We start from the raw sequence: 14,566 nt of genomic DNA, 5'->3' as shown, positions 1-14,566 counted from the left end.
ATACAGTATTAGGCACAGCTGTTTCAAAGACAACAATACAACACGGGCTATTAGTCCGACCAGTGTTGCAGAGCTGCAGATGCGACTTCAGGAGAAGAGCTCTTCGCAGCTGACAAGCTCTTTTCTTCCAGATACAACCTACACTTCACCGTGATGTTGTTTTTGTCCCTTTCCCCCAAAATTTTAAATAATAGGAATATTTCCACAAAGTAAACGCTGTCCTCTCTGCCATCTCCCTCATTGAGTTAGCTAGCAACGCATGCGCACTGACACAACTGTGTTTACCATCCGATGGTACTAAGATACCTGCCAAGAAGTAGGAGAGAAACAGAAACAGTGCTTCAGGGATTTTATTAAGTGGTGACAAACGGAAAAGGGAAATGCAGTAACGGATGACTTGAATTGCAAAAGAAACGCGGTACGTTACTCGTTACAACGAAGTAGTAATCTGAGTAAACTAACGGATTACTTTGTAATGCGTTACCCCAACACTGGTCAGGGATAATACCTATAGAAAAGTACCAGATATTCTTTTGAGAAAGAGAAAATAAAAATGTAAAAACTAACATTTTTAAAAACTGGAAAGGTCTCTATTAGAAAACAACAACATGACTATTTTAGAATCACAAGTAAGAGACTACAGCCATGCTAGCTGCTTTGAGAGGCTATTTGGGGCCTTCGGTTTTTGGTTATATAGCTGTGTTACAAACAGAATCTCAAAATTACCACAAACAACAAATCAGTGTTATGGAAGCTGAGAAGGGTCAAAGAAAAGAAAGCAGTGCAGACTTCTTTTTTGTCTGCTGTAACATTCTACACTCTGGTGCTGACTGTTCGTAAAGTCGGCTAATGTTTACCAGTGTGTCAACATTTCTTAATTCACACTGAATTGATTTACAGCTGCCGTAAAGCTAATGTTACTAATTATGCAAACGAAACGCCAAATATTGAACTAACTAGAAGAAAAGTCAGGTGAGCAAAAAAAAACTGCATATAGAGAGAAATATCTGCACAAAAGTGAATAGCAATTTATTCAGTCGCTATTGAGATATCGAGCCTGGACCAAATGAAACAGAATGGCACCGACAGCAAAAGAGCCAAAATGCTTTGTGTGGCTAAGCTACCAGGATGGCATTTCAAATGTATTAACAAAACAAAAGCCATGATAAAATATGATTATAGAATAAAAGTCAGGAGCTTATCAAACTAAATATCTCAAACAAGACAATCTTTATAATCCGACCAGCTCTACATGTCAAATGCTGCTGTTACTGTCTCTCACCTTCCACTGTTACAGTTTCTTACAGTTTCAGATCAACGGTTTAATGCAGCAGCTTTTTCGGCCAAATGGTGAAACTCTAAAAACTGCTTTGACAAAACAAAAATGTTGTTAATTTCTGGTTTGCTGAGTCAGATAGACAGAAAAAGGAACAAATGGAAAACAGTCAGTCGTTCATCCTCAACCCAATGTTAAAGTGAAGCCCACCAAAGTGTGTGTGACTGTGTGTTTACCTCAATGCCATGGATGTCCCGTTGACTGACGCAGCTGACAATGCTCTGTGGGCGTGTCCATAAGAGCAGCTTGCCTGGCGTGCGTACCGCTCATCCCCACAGCAGAGAATCACAAGAAACGCCCTCCGAAATGCCCGGTTCAGAAAGGCGTACAGGAAAGGGTTCAACCCTGAGTTAATGTACCCGAGCCACAACCAGGCTGTCCACAGCTGCCAGGGCACTGAGTAATGGATGAAGGGGTCCACCACGTTTGTAATGAAAAACGGCGCCCAGCATAGACAGAAACAGCCCATTATAACCGCCAGTGTCTTTGCCGCCTTAGTCTCAACACGCATACGGCTGTTTGCTATGGGAGCGTGCTCTGAATGGGAGGAGCCCATTGGTGTCCTAAGACGGTAGTGCTCCAATGGATCTGAAGAAGTGGAGGACCTCACAGTGATTACAGGAACTGTACCAGAGACTGGAGCAGAGCCGGCCCGCTGAAGTGTCTCTATCTGCCGCACGTGGGTCATTGCGGTGACGTAGATGCGCTGGTAGGCCAGGACCATGAGAGCTAACGGGACGTAGAAGGCAACGGCGGAGCAGATCAGGGCGTACGGCCGGTTGACCAGAAACACACAGCTTGTGTCGTTGGAGCCTCCTGCCAAGGCTCGTCTCTCCTCAATCTGGGAAGGAGATCAGACACAAAAATAACATGAGGAACAATCAGTGCGTAATCTGTGACTGTAATCTAGGGTTGCCACAATAGCAAAGTTTTAAACTTTGATTCAATACTTGAATAAAAACATGATAAATAATACCTCTTTCAAAACTACAGGAAAGTCCTCAGCTCAACAAATAACAGTTTTTTATTATCAACCTGCACACAGTGCTGGTTCAGAAAAAGTAATTAAACACATACAAACACATTTTAATATTGTTAAAACTTGTAAAAGGCATAATGTGTAGGTTTTAACTTAAAAATGAATTATAGTCTTTCACAAAATATCCCTATAACTCATTATTTAAGACCCACTAGAAGTGTGTGGTGGTGTGCAGGATTGAACATGGGCAGAGAAGAGGAGCCAAACTAAATCCAGCACCTTCCTGCAGAGTTGTGCAGAGGTGTAGGCAATTTAATTTGGTCTTCAGAACAGGCCAGCTGTGAAACAATCATAAAATAACATTTAATTTCTCTGATTCACTGCTTTGTTCTGGAGAGTGTTGCTCACTCTCTTCGCTCTGTCTTGGGGTCGCTGAATTTAACAGTGATTGTGCTGTTTTAACCACTTGGAAGGGAAAAAGTATCAAAGTATTAAAACATTTGACAACCTTACTTTAATTTACATTCACTAGAGAGAACAGAAGGATAGTTTATATCAAACTAGAATTACCACTTTTCAGTAGTGTGCGAACCAGTCAATGGCAGTTAATTTGCACTGATGTGTTTCACTTCGAAAAATAACCCCAATGTAACTGTGGCCTTGACAGTGGAGGAGAAATAGAAATAAAATACCCTACCTGGCCCACTGCCCATATCTCTGTCCTCATTTAAAATATGGGCAGTTCAGAGTAAATTGAAATCCTGCAGGTAGAGAAGTGCCTCAAGCTGTAAAGTGAATTTCATCTCATCCTCTTGTGGAGTAGCTGGGACCTGGTAGCTGATGAACTACCCTCTCAGCACTGCATATTCACAACTTGGTCATTTTGTGTAATGGGGCAGTAAAATCCTGACCTATGAGCATTTGAAGATTTCTTTCACATAATACACGTATTGAGTACTTCTGGTTTTAAAGGGATAGTTCAGATTTTTGGACACCAAGTTCTATGAAATACCTGCTATTAGTGAAGTGGATGCAAAGCTATTAGGTTACTCACCGAGTCCCGTGGTCCGAGTTCTGGCCGGTTCCGAATGTAGAATAAGTAGTTCCAGCGAGATGCCAGGGTCATGAAACCCAAAAAATTTTACCCTACAAAAACAACACGCAGGCACACAAAACAAAATCACCATCCTAGGGTTTCATATACTGCGCCTTCTTTTGGCACTATATTCTTTCTTGAACAGTCCAGTATCACTACGACTGCAGCAGGCATCAGGTGAGGCGATCTATCACCTGTTTCTAAGAGAACACGCTGGGAATGGTAGCTTGGGAGATGACGTTTGTTGTCACAGAGGAAAAGATGTGATACAGGTAGAAGCAGATGCGCTGGCTTCCTCTGAGATAGAGAGATCTTGCAACTGCAGCATAACCAGCTCCCATTCCTGACAGCAGTAGCTCTCCAACTCTGTGGGCATTAGCTGACACTTCCACAAGTGCACGAAGTTCAGCATCAGTAGATTCAGGTCCATACAGATATGGATTGGATCCATCGAAAAGGTAAATCTTCATCATCACTTTCATAGTCCGACATGTTTAAGGAACCAGCCTGCCGCAGGCGTAGTGATACTGGATTGTTCAAGAGAGAAAATAGTGCCAAAAAACGGCACAGTATATGAAATGCTAGGATGATGATTTTGTGTTGGAAAAGAATCAACATTGCCTGCGTGTTGTTTTTGTAGGGTAAAATTTTTGGTTTCATGACCCTGGCACCTGGTTGAAACAACTTATTCTACGTTTGGAACCTGCCAGAACTCCAGACATGGGACTCATGAGTAAGTCAATAGCTTTGCATCCACTACACATACTAGCAAGTATGTCATACAACTCAGTGTCCAAAAATCCGAACTATCCCTTTAAAGCTAGGGGAGACAAGAGACTCTTCAGTTCAAATCACTGTGCCACTTTCGTTCCATTTTAAATTGGTTTAGACAAAATTCAGACCAAGCTCACATGCTGTCCCGTATCGTTGAACTAATTTTTCAATCAGTTCTTGTGGCTTTGTGACAGCTGGAATGAGAGGTTGTTTAGGTTTCAAATAATTCTCTTTTTTGGCAGAACAGGGGAGCATGGAAATTTTCTGAACAAGAAACATACATAAAACATATAACATTCTAAACTAACCTGGCCTAAATGTGCACACATAAGTAATTCCAAGGCTGTTACATTTTTTGTCTGTGACATATGACTTCAAGGAATCCAGCTTTTAAAAACAAAAGATTGATGTTTGGACGATGCCCGGCTGAAATAAAGAGAAAAGAGCTGTGTATTTCATTAGCTCTGGCTGAATAAACTCATCTATTCCCTCTGCCTCTGGGAGTTTTGCAGCTCAATTCAAGGCAGCGCTGAAATAACCTAACGCCAAAACATATCCAAAGCAGCAGAAAGCGCTTGTTGAAGTGCTGTCTTTGCTCGCAGCAAGAGAGCCTCCACAGGGAGTGGAATTGCTTTGTGATCACTGTATTACCTTGTCATTGTACAAAGGGATTGGAAACGTTATTAGAAACAGAGAGTATGAGGTCGGAAAGGTTTATGCTGCATTTGCCCTCATGGAAAGAACATCTCTCTCTTAAGGAGATTGAGGCTTCAGAGTGATACTGTAATAAAACATACTTAAAACTATTTTTATGATAATTATTTTTTAGCTCATTGCCGTGTCACCTCTCAACCCATCCTTGATTTCTGATCGTAGCTAATGAGGACTTACAATGTCTTCAATGCCGATGGCGTTCCAGCTTTGCATTATGGGTAGAAAGGAGATGAACGTGGGAATAAGCCAGCAGCCGCTGAGCATCGCTGCCACCCTGATCGGTGTCATCTTGTGTCTGTAGACCAGCGGTTGGCAGCAAATAGCGTAATACCTGCAATAATACACGCTTAGACAAATGCACACATACTGTATTCTAACTACAGTGTAAAGTTTAAAACACATCAGTGGTTCTCAATGTTTGTACTGGCTCATGTTATTATAATGCTAATTTGGAATTTCAAATTTGTTTAATAATTAGCTTTTCTAGTCTTCAGACAACTCAAAGCACTTTTACACTACATGTCACATACACCCTTTCTCACACACACACACTCATACACCAATGGCAGAAGCTGCTATGCAAAGTGCCAATCTCCAATCAGTTAAACCATACCCACAAATTCGTATGCGATGGCTATGCCTTCAGAAGCAATTTGGGATTCAGTGTCTTGCCCAAGGACACTTGGACATGTAGACTGCAGCAGCCAGGGTTCGAACTGTCAACCTTCTGATTGAAAGAAGACTTAAGGTCTTTTCAGACCGGGGTGATTGACGCACCTATTATTCATTTTCAGTGAGAGGCGAGCAGGCAGGTAGGGAGGCACGGGCAATCTGACAGGCGGAGCAACAAGCAGGCGCAATCCCGTGAAATTGTCGCGGTCGTGCCTGTCTCACATCACGCCTGCCCACTGCCAGAGTTGAGAGTTATTGAACTTTTTTGTTCGCGACGTGTAGTAGTAACCACAAAACTCACAATGGATGAGAGACTGATCATCGCTGTATATGAGTTCCTGGAGATATATAACCACTTTGTAAACAGTTACCGGGGATAAAACAGGAGGGCCTTTGCATGACAGAGCAATGGCATAAGACTGGATGCATCAGGTAATGTAACGTTTTAACTTAAGCCAGGCTATACATTACATCACTTGGTAACGTCTTAGTTACAACTATGCTAATTAGCTAGTTGTTATAGGCTAAAGAGAAAGTACAGTTGTAGCACAGTGAGACCCCGAGATCCAAGCGGGTATGCAGGCAGAGTGTTGCCCCCGTCTAAAAAGACCTTGACTCTACCAATAAGCCACAGCCCCCCGAGGGACGTAAGGGATATCATTTGTCAAAGCCAGTGAATAAGGTTCATATCCCTTCATCACCTCTCCCTCACACACATAAATACACAAACCTGTCCAGTGCGATGCAGCAGAGGTGCAAGATGGATGCTGTAGTCAACAGGACATCCAGAGACGTTCGGACCAGGCAGAAGATCTCTCCGTAATGCCACTGGCCTGTGGTCAGCTCGATCGCAGCAAAGGGCATCACAACCACTGCAACCAGCAAGTCAGCAAACGCCAGCGACACAATGAAGTAGTTAGTCTTCTTCTTTCTGATAGGAGAGGAGTAAAAAATCAAAAAAAAGTTAATGGTGTACTGTGTGCTGTGCTGTATCATCATGCCAAACACGACGATATGAAGCTAAAATCTCTAACCTTAAGAAGTTCCGCTGCTTGATCTCCCTGCTGCCAGTGTGACTTCACAGAAACTTTAAGCGACTGACATGTGTTTATGTAGGGTTTAATAAATACATACCTAACCAACTTTTCAAGGAAAAATACAATTTTCTAGAATTTCTTGTAGTTTTCCTTAAATCTTAAAATGTCTCAGGTACCGTTTACCACTCTACCTGTCAGGACAGAGAGGGTGTTTCGGGTGGGGCAGGCTTTTTGGAATGTGAGTGCTTTGACATTTGAACTTTGTTGTTGTTGCATGCAGCATTTTTGAACACAGTTTCCCTCAATATCATCTGTTTTGCCGTGCTGGTCTCATTTAAGTCACATCTGATGTTAAAGACCCCCTCCAGTGAATAAAAGTGTTTAGCCTTGTAAATGTGGTGTTTTTCATGTGCTACATGAATTATTAGGGACAACATAAGCAGTCATCGCCATGGCTGGACCTGTCTGCTTTTAAACTGCAGTGAACAACACGTTTTCAGATTGGCAGGTTTGAGACGTCAATCGTGTTAATGGATGGGCTGATGCTATGCATATCATTATGTGCAACCTATGGCAACCACTTCAGCGATGCGCGAGCCAGCTGGAACCATCATCGTAATTTTTGCAAACTCACAACTGACTACTAACGTTAACGTTACTACTACTACCTACTACATTTCAAGCTAGCGAAGTTTCAAGTTAAGCCACGAAATGATGGCAGAGACGTGAAGGAGGCGGCGGCTGAAAATTGGCAGTGGACGAGGACTATGAAGATTTGGGAATTTTTAATGAGGGAGAAGGAGGAGATGCCTTGGGAGGATTTTTAAAAGGTAATTAAATGTATTTTGCAGAAAAAACACATCAGACACAATTTGTTATTTCAAGCAGACCATTTTATATGTCTTAAAACATGACTGGAGCTGGTCTTTAATGACAACAGTTTTCCAGCAGCTATTGAAGGACTTTTTAAGTATTTAAACTAGGGCTGTCAAAGTTAACGCGTTAATAACGCTAATTAACGTTAATAACGCGTTAACACACATTCCCTTTAACGCCACTAATTATTTTAACGCGCGATAAATGCACTTGCGTTCTATTGTTATGACCCTCCACCCGCACTGTAGTTTGATAAATCAGGAAGCGATGCAGCCACAATGTTGTGGATAGCTTTCAGAAACAAACTTTTAAATGGCAAATTCAGCCTCAAAGCCCTGATAGATGCTTCTCTGGACAAGACAAAAGTTATTTGTATTTACTGTAGATGTGAAATGAGTTACCACTGGCAGTGTTTCCGCTACATACATTTTGCCGTGGCACCGCCGCTGCTTCAGATTTCTGAGCAATTAAACGACTACGCTCCAAATAAACGGTCGTTCGCTCGCTCCCCTTGTTAGGGAAGAGCATTGAAACAGTGACAGGAGTCACAGGACATCAGGACGCTCTCTGTCCGCACACAATCATATGCAGTTCTGGCACACAATGTAAACATTCCTACTGTGTAGGATTGTCGCTGTTTATAAAGCTTATAAATGGTGCAGATGTCTCTCGGTAACAATCAATTTACGTCATTAATAAGGTCCCTCGTGCATACGCGGCTCACGCGCTTTGAGAACTGAATTGCTAGAGAAAATATTTTTCTTTTGTGACTTAATTAAACAGACTGCTGATGAAGACAGTCAACTCAGGAGACAGAGAGACAGACAGAAAGAGGGGGCGGGGCCAGCAGCTATGCAGAGAGCAGAGGTGCAGGTGTGTTGGGGGGACTGAAGCAAAGCAAAGTGATCAGATTAAAGTAGTTTGTGAATTAAAACGTAAATTAAGGTGAAGAAGAGAGTACAATTAAACTGTAGAAGTAAGAATTCTAAGAAAGAGGGTTATCCAGACTGAGAAAGTCTACATGTGATGTGCTTCTTACAGAAATCATTTATATATTAAATGAAATGTTATGCTTTCAGCATATTTTTTAAGCATGCAGTACCTTTGAGGTTATTCTGTAGAATATTCTGGACAGTATATGTTTTTGTTTTGGAATGTTGCAATAATAATAAACATACATTTGCATAAAGGAAGCATATTTGTCCATTCCCATGTTGATAAGAGGATTAAAAACTTTAAACTTTAAACTTATCTCTTTAAAGTACATTTACAACAAGTACAAAATATGCGATTAATTTGCAATTAAATATTTGAATCAATTGACAGCCCTAATTTAAACGCAGAGAACATGTAGTCACAATTTTTGTTCAAGCAACAGAGAGAACCATGAGGTTGGCTGTTTTGGTTTCTGCAGATAGACCCTCCTCATTTCACTGATTATAAATCCCAAGTGAACCACCTGTACTGCTTCCAGCTTTGAGAAAGACAACAGGCTCACCGTAGATGTCTGTCCTTGCAGAGTGCCACCATGACCAGCAGGTTACCAAACACTGTCATGATGATTATGATGGAGAGAAAGATGGTGAGAACAACCGTCTCCAGTGAGCTAACGAATTCCTGTGGTTGCTGTTGTTCCTGTTGTTGTTGGCCAGTATTTATTATGTCATCCAACAAACTGCAAAATAAAAAAAGGCAGTTAGCATTTTGATATGACATTTTTGGGGGTAGATAACATTCATATTCAATAAATAGAGAGGGAACTGTTGATCACAATCTTAAAGGAGCCAATTCGCCCATTGAAAAAGCCACTGTAAGTCAAAGCTGGTGTTCTCTGTAATCGATAGAAGCAATGATATTTGAAATTGAAGAAAGTTGTACAAACAGCTTGTGGTTCCGCCCATTCTACATTCCTACAACACCCAGCGTGCACTGCGCCCCACCCTCTAAAAGGAGCGGTCCAGCAAGACACGCTGCAGTGAAATACTACAGTTTTTGTTGCAGGCGATGGCTCAGAGAATCCGATATACGATGAGAATATACTGGTGGATCGTCTAAAAAGACTTTAGGTCTGCAGTCTACATTTCAAACCTGACGATTTTGAATGAGACATGACTCAGTTATAAATGTGGAATGTCTGGGACGGAAAACAGGAGAGCAGGCAACGTTTCAAAGAAACTCATGGAACAAATGATTACGTTTTTTTTCAACTAAACACTGCAGACATCGGAGGTGGGCGTCCTGCACTGAGGAAGTGTAGTTTAGCAAGCTCCCTGGCCTCCGCCAGATGTTGCGCTTTACATAGTCGTAGAGGTTTTCCAGGGCCCACTGGAGAAGTGGATAGCGTCCTCATAAGGCACAGAGTGAAATTGCATTTTTTTTTTTTTTCATTTTCCATAATGCCATTAGATCCCCATAATAGCATGATAGGACTGAGGTTAAAAAATTATTAACTGGCCCTATAATAACACTCTTCAGCATGTTCTTGTTCGTTAATTATATAATGACATAATGAAGCTGGGCTGAGCTCCTGATACAGAGTCTGCTAAGCTTAGCTAAGCTAAGTTTCACAGCGATGTAACAACATGAACTCTGAATTGGGCTACTGAACATAAACAACAGACTTGCTAAAAAATGTATTTCATGTTTAGACTATGATTAAATTGAAAAGGAACTGCGATTTGCACTAATTCCTTTTCTTCTTTCTTATATATAATAGAGTTTCAATGAATAACTTACTGTTGAGGTGATGCTGTGGCCATCACTGGTCATCTGCATTGAGATCAGCAGAGGATAGTCCTCATCACCCCATTCTTTGGCCCTGCTGTCACACAAACACACACATACACACATGGAAGATATAATTGGGCTGGCTTTCATAGTACTTCTGCAGTTTTCCAAAAACAGTAGCCAGCTTGTGGTACAGCAGGGCAGCATTTTATCTTGTTTGTCCATGTTGTGGAAGCATCAAGGCACCAAAAATCTGGTATCTGTTGCTCAAATAAGTAACTGGATCATAGCTTGAAAGTGTGTGATATTTATAAGACAAACAGGCTGCAACAGGCAGCAGCTGCCTCTGCCAGATTCCATCAGCATGTTAGTTTGTCTTTGTGATACAAGAATAACACAATGCTAAAGTGACTACCACAAGGGAAATTCCCCTTTCTCATTCCTCTGTCAAGGATGGTCAAAGGTCAGATATTGGGTCCTGAACAGCATCTCTGTCGCTGGAGGAGATCCTGGTTCTCCCTGGTGAAGGACAGCTAATAAAATAGGACAGGTAGATTATGACTAACAGCTTAATTATGGGTCTGTTTGCATTAAGCTCCACAACAACTGTTTTTTTAAATTGAGTTTGTGTTCGTAAGATGAGCTGGTAACATAGTAGTGATTTGTGTTTAAAAATATTAAAAACTTAAAATATAAAAAGTTGAAGTCACAATGAAAGTATAATAAAAAACATGCTAATAATCAGTAGCAGCTGTAATACTGCTAACATTAAATAATTGGCAAAACTGACAGAAATATCATTAGAGTTCATGGCTATGCACATGACTGTTGGCATGTTTTAGTCTAAATCAAAGTGCTGAATGGACCGGTAAACCTAATAACCTCCAGACCCACATCCCCATCCCTAAAGCCATGTTGATAGATATCAAATAGATTTATTGTAAAAAAAAAAAAATGTATTGCACCTAGGCAGGTACATACTGTTTCTCTCGATGGATGTTTGACTAAATGGTAAAAATTGACTAAATGGCTAGGGTCATGAGTCATTTCACAGCAAGTGTACAGTATGTTTCCTAAAGAACAGCATATAGCTTTTCATTTGTCCAGCTTTAGAGCCTTATCAGCTTTAAGCACCCATTACATCTGCTGTATCTCTGCTGTTTTATGATGGTTGTCTTATTGCACTCAAGGGTCAATATTATCACTGACAGACTGTGACAGCAGGTGAACCTGTCAACAATATTTGCTTCCTTCAGGTAGATCACCATTTACGGTTTGTCACCTCTGCCCATCATGTAGTCCAGTAATTCTCAGTTCGCTGACCTCGTGTCCATTCAGTGTTGGTGGTAACACTTGAGTGTTTTTTTTTATCCTGTTCATGTTCTTATGCAAGCAGCATCCATCACTGCAATAGAGTGAATCTTGGAGGAGACTCAATTCATTTGTCTTAAATCTGATTAAAGATGTTAGCACAGGTCCGCTAGATTGGTCTGGATTTGGTCCCCAGAGACATAAAACAACGAGATCCACAGTTTTGGCTGCTCTTTTTGGCTGACCGCCAGGGTCAGTCCTGCACATGGTCTGTATGTGACTGACTGACTGACTGAGTAACTGACTGACTAACTGAGGGACGGTACTTTCAGAGCTAAAGAGAGAGAGAATTGCCTCTCATCGCAATGGCGGATCATGGAGCATATTGGACCTCCACTGAGGCGACTCTCTCTAGATGACTCTGGATACTTTGTTCGGGGAGTAGGTGGTGCTGCTCCTCCGCAGCGCGCATATCCTGGGTCTTTGTTTTAAAGGTTTCCGTGGGTTGGTCTTAATAGAAAACGATCTTATTTACATTAGAAACGGGACCTTAATTAACACACAGCAAAAACTGTCATGGTTTTAGTTATACACCTGCAATATTCATTCTGTTTGTCTGCAATATTTTGTTTACTAATTCTCCTGTCATTTCAGACCCGGTCACTCTCATCTCTCAGCTCCCCTCACCCTTAGTTCACTCACCCTGCCTCCTCTCCAGTTCCACCTCCTAACCACTCCTACCTCATCTAGACAATTCCCTTCACCTGTAGTCTCACCTCACCTGCTCCTCATTCTCTAATCACTCCCCACACTATTTAACATGTGCTTCCCCACTCACCCTCTGCCAGATTGTCATAGTGTCTCGTACCTATACCTTCCAGCGTTTTCGCAAGGGGATTGCTCAACTTACGACAGGAGGACAGGCGAGTGGCGGATTACTCCATTGAGTTTCGGACAATTTCCTCGGAAAGTAAGTGGAACTCTCCCTCTCTTTATGATGCCTTTTATCATGGACTGTCGGACAAAATAAAAGATGAACTAGCCGCTCGAGAATTACCCAGCGGGCTTGATGCTCTCATAGAACTGACTATACGTATTGACAATCGCATGAGAGAGAGAAAGAGGGAGGGACTCCAGTCCACAGTTTCCCGTGCACCCGCTCGCCCTTTTCCTGTCTTCACAGAGCCAGCAAAACCGACATTCACCTCGCCCTCGAGAGCCTTCAGCGACTCGGAACCCATGCAGCTGGGAAGGACTCGTCTCACTCCGGAGGAACGGCGTCAGCGACACCTGGAGAAACGGTGCATGTACTGTGGACAACTGGGACACTTTGTCGCCACCTGCCCTGTAAAAGAGAAGGCTCACCAGTAATCCGGAGGGCGCTGGTGGGCCGGGCTCGACTTCCTGAAATGCCCTCTCGACCATTAATCCATGCTCAGTTCCTGCTGGATGGACACACTCACACAGTGTCAGTTTTCATTGACTCTGGAGCAGACGCCAACTTCCTGGACTATCAGATGGCACGACAGTTTAACATCCCACAGAACCTCCTGGAGGTCCCCATTCAGGCCAGCGCTCTCGATGGTCACCTTCTTGCCTCTGTCACCCACCACTCTGCTCCAGTGCACCTCAGCATGTCAGGTAACCACCATGAGACCCTGTCTTTTCATTTAATTCATGCCCCTCAACTTCCTGTTATTCTTGGTTACCCCTGGTTATGTAAACATAATCCTAACATTGACTGGTCTACTGGAGTGATTTCTGGCTGGAGTGAAAAGTGTCACGCTATCTGCCTCAGAAATGCCTTGTCTCCTGTCCATGGCTCTCCCTCTCCTCCTGTGTCTTCTGATCTGTCTAAGGTGCCGCCTGAATATCTGGATTTAAAGGAAGTCTTTAACCGATCCCATGCCACTTCTCTGCCTCCCCACCTACCTTATGACTGTGCTATTGACCTTCTCCCTGGCACCTCTCCCCCCAGAGGTTGTTTGTTTTCCCTGTCTGCTCCTCTGCGTCCCTGCATTGACTATCGAGGGTTAAATGACATCACAGTGAAAAACAGGTACCCCCTCCCACTCATCTCCTCTGCATTTGAACTGCTCCAAGGTGCCACTGTCTTCACCAAATTAGACCTCAGAAATGCTTATCACTTGGTCCGCATTAGGGAGGGGGATGAATGGAAGACAGCATTCAACACCCCCAGTGGACATTATGAATATCTAGTCATGCCCTTCGGCCTGACTAAAGCACCTGCTGTTTTTCAAGCCCTGATGAACGATGTACTTAGGGACATGCTTAACAAATTTGTCTTTGTGTACCTGGACGATATTCTAGTGTTTTCCAGATCCCTTCAGGAGCATGAGGGTCATGTGAGGAAAGTGCTGCAAAGACTATTGGAGAACCACCTCTTCGTAAAGGCCGAAAAATGTGAGTTCCATGTTCCAGAGGTTTCTTTTTTGGGATTTATACTCAAAGGAGAGAGCATCGAGATGGACCCGGCTAAGGTCCAAGCGGTCACAGAATGGCCTCAACCCACATCTCGCAAACAACTACAGCGATTCCTCGGGTTCGCCAACTTCTACAGACGTTTCATACGGAACTACAGCTCGGTGGCGGCCCCTCTCACAGCCCTTACCTCCTGCAAGAGCTCTTTCTCTTGGACTCCCCCTGCTGAAGCCGCATTTCAGGAGCTTAAGCAACGCTTCACCTCTGCTCCTATTCTCACTCTCCCTGACCCCTCCAGGCAGTTTGTGGTGGAGGCGGATGCCTCGGACACTGGTGTGGGGGCTGTCCTCTCTCAACGGTCAGCTAAAGATCAGAAAGTGCACCCTTGTGCTTTCTTCTCCCAGAAACTGTCGGCCGCCGAGAAGAATTACGACATAGGCAACCGGGAACTGTTAGCTGTTAAGTTGGCATTGGAGGAGTGGAGACACTGGCTTGAGGGGGCAGAGCTCCCTTTTATGGTTTGGACAGATCATAAAAATTTAGAATATATACGCTCTGCTAAAAGGTTGAATTCCCGCCAGGCCCGGTGGGCTCTGTTCTTT

The 14,566-nt window shown here is 42.9% G+C and overlaps 1 protein-coding gene across 1 annotated transcript in view; it reads right to left on the bottom strand.

Moving 5' to 3' along the window:
* The window catches only part of LOC138602129 (5-hydroxytryptamine receptor 4), a 64,368-nt gene that overhangs the window by 25,728 nt on the left and 24,074 nt on the right, over positions 1–14,566 (bottom strand). Inside the window, exons 2-6 of the mRNA XM_069673527.1 lie at positions 10,221–10,305; positions 8,983–9,159; positions 6,302–6,502; positions 5,077–5,230; positions 1,513–2,177 (exon numbers count right to left, since the gene is read on the bottom strand). Coding sequence (XP_069529628.1) covers positions 1,513–2,177; positions 5,077–5,230; positions 6,302–6,502; positions 8,983–9,159; positions 10,221–10,243 — 1,220 coding nt within the window. The 5' untranslated portion in view covers positions 10,244–10,305. The remainder of the gene's footprint in view (positions 1–1,512; positions 2,178–5,076; positions 5,231–6,301; positions 6,503–8,982; positions 9,160–10,220; positions 10,306–14,566) is intronic.

The sequence above is a fragment of the Semicossyphus pulcher genome, unplaced genomic scaffold (assembly GCF_022749685.1).
Source record: "Semicossyphus pulcher isolate SPU_LCO1_2020_fin unplaced genomic scaffold, fSemPul1.0.p SCAF_22, whole genome shotgun sequence".
Taxonomy (NCBI): Eukaryota; Metazoa; Chordata; class Actinopteri; order Labriformes; family Labridae; genus Semicossyphus; species Semicossyphus pulcher.
Note: the sequence above shows the minus strand (reverse complement) of the source record. Positions and strands in the feature narration are given on the sequence as shown.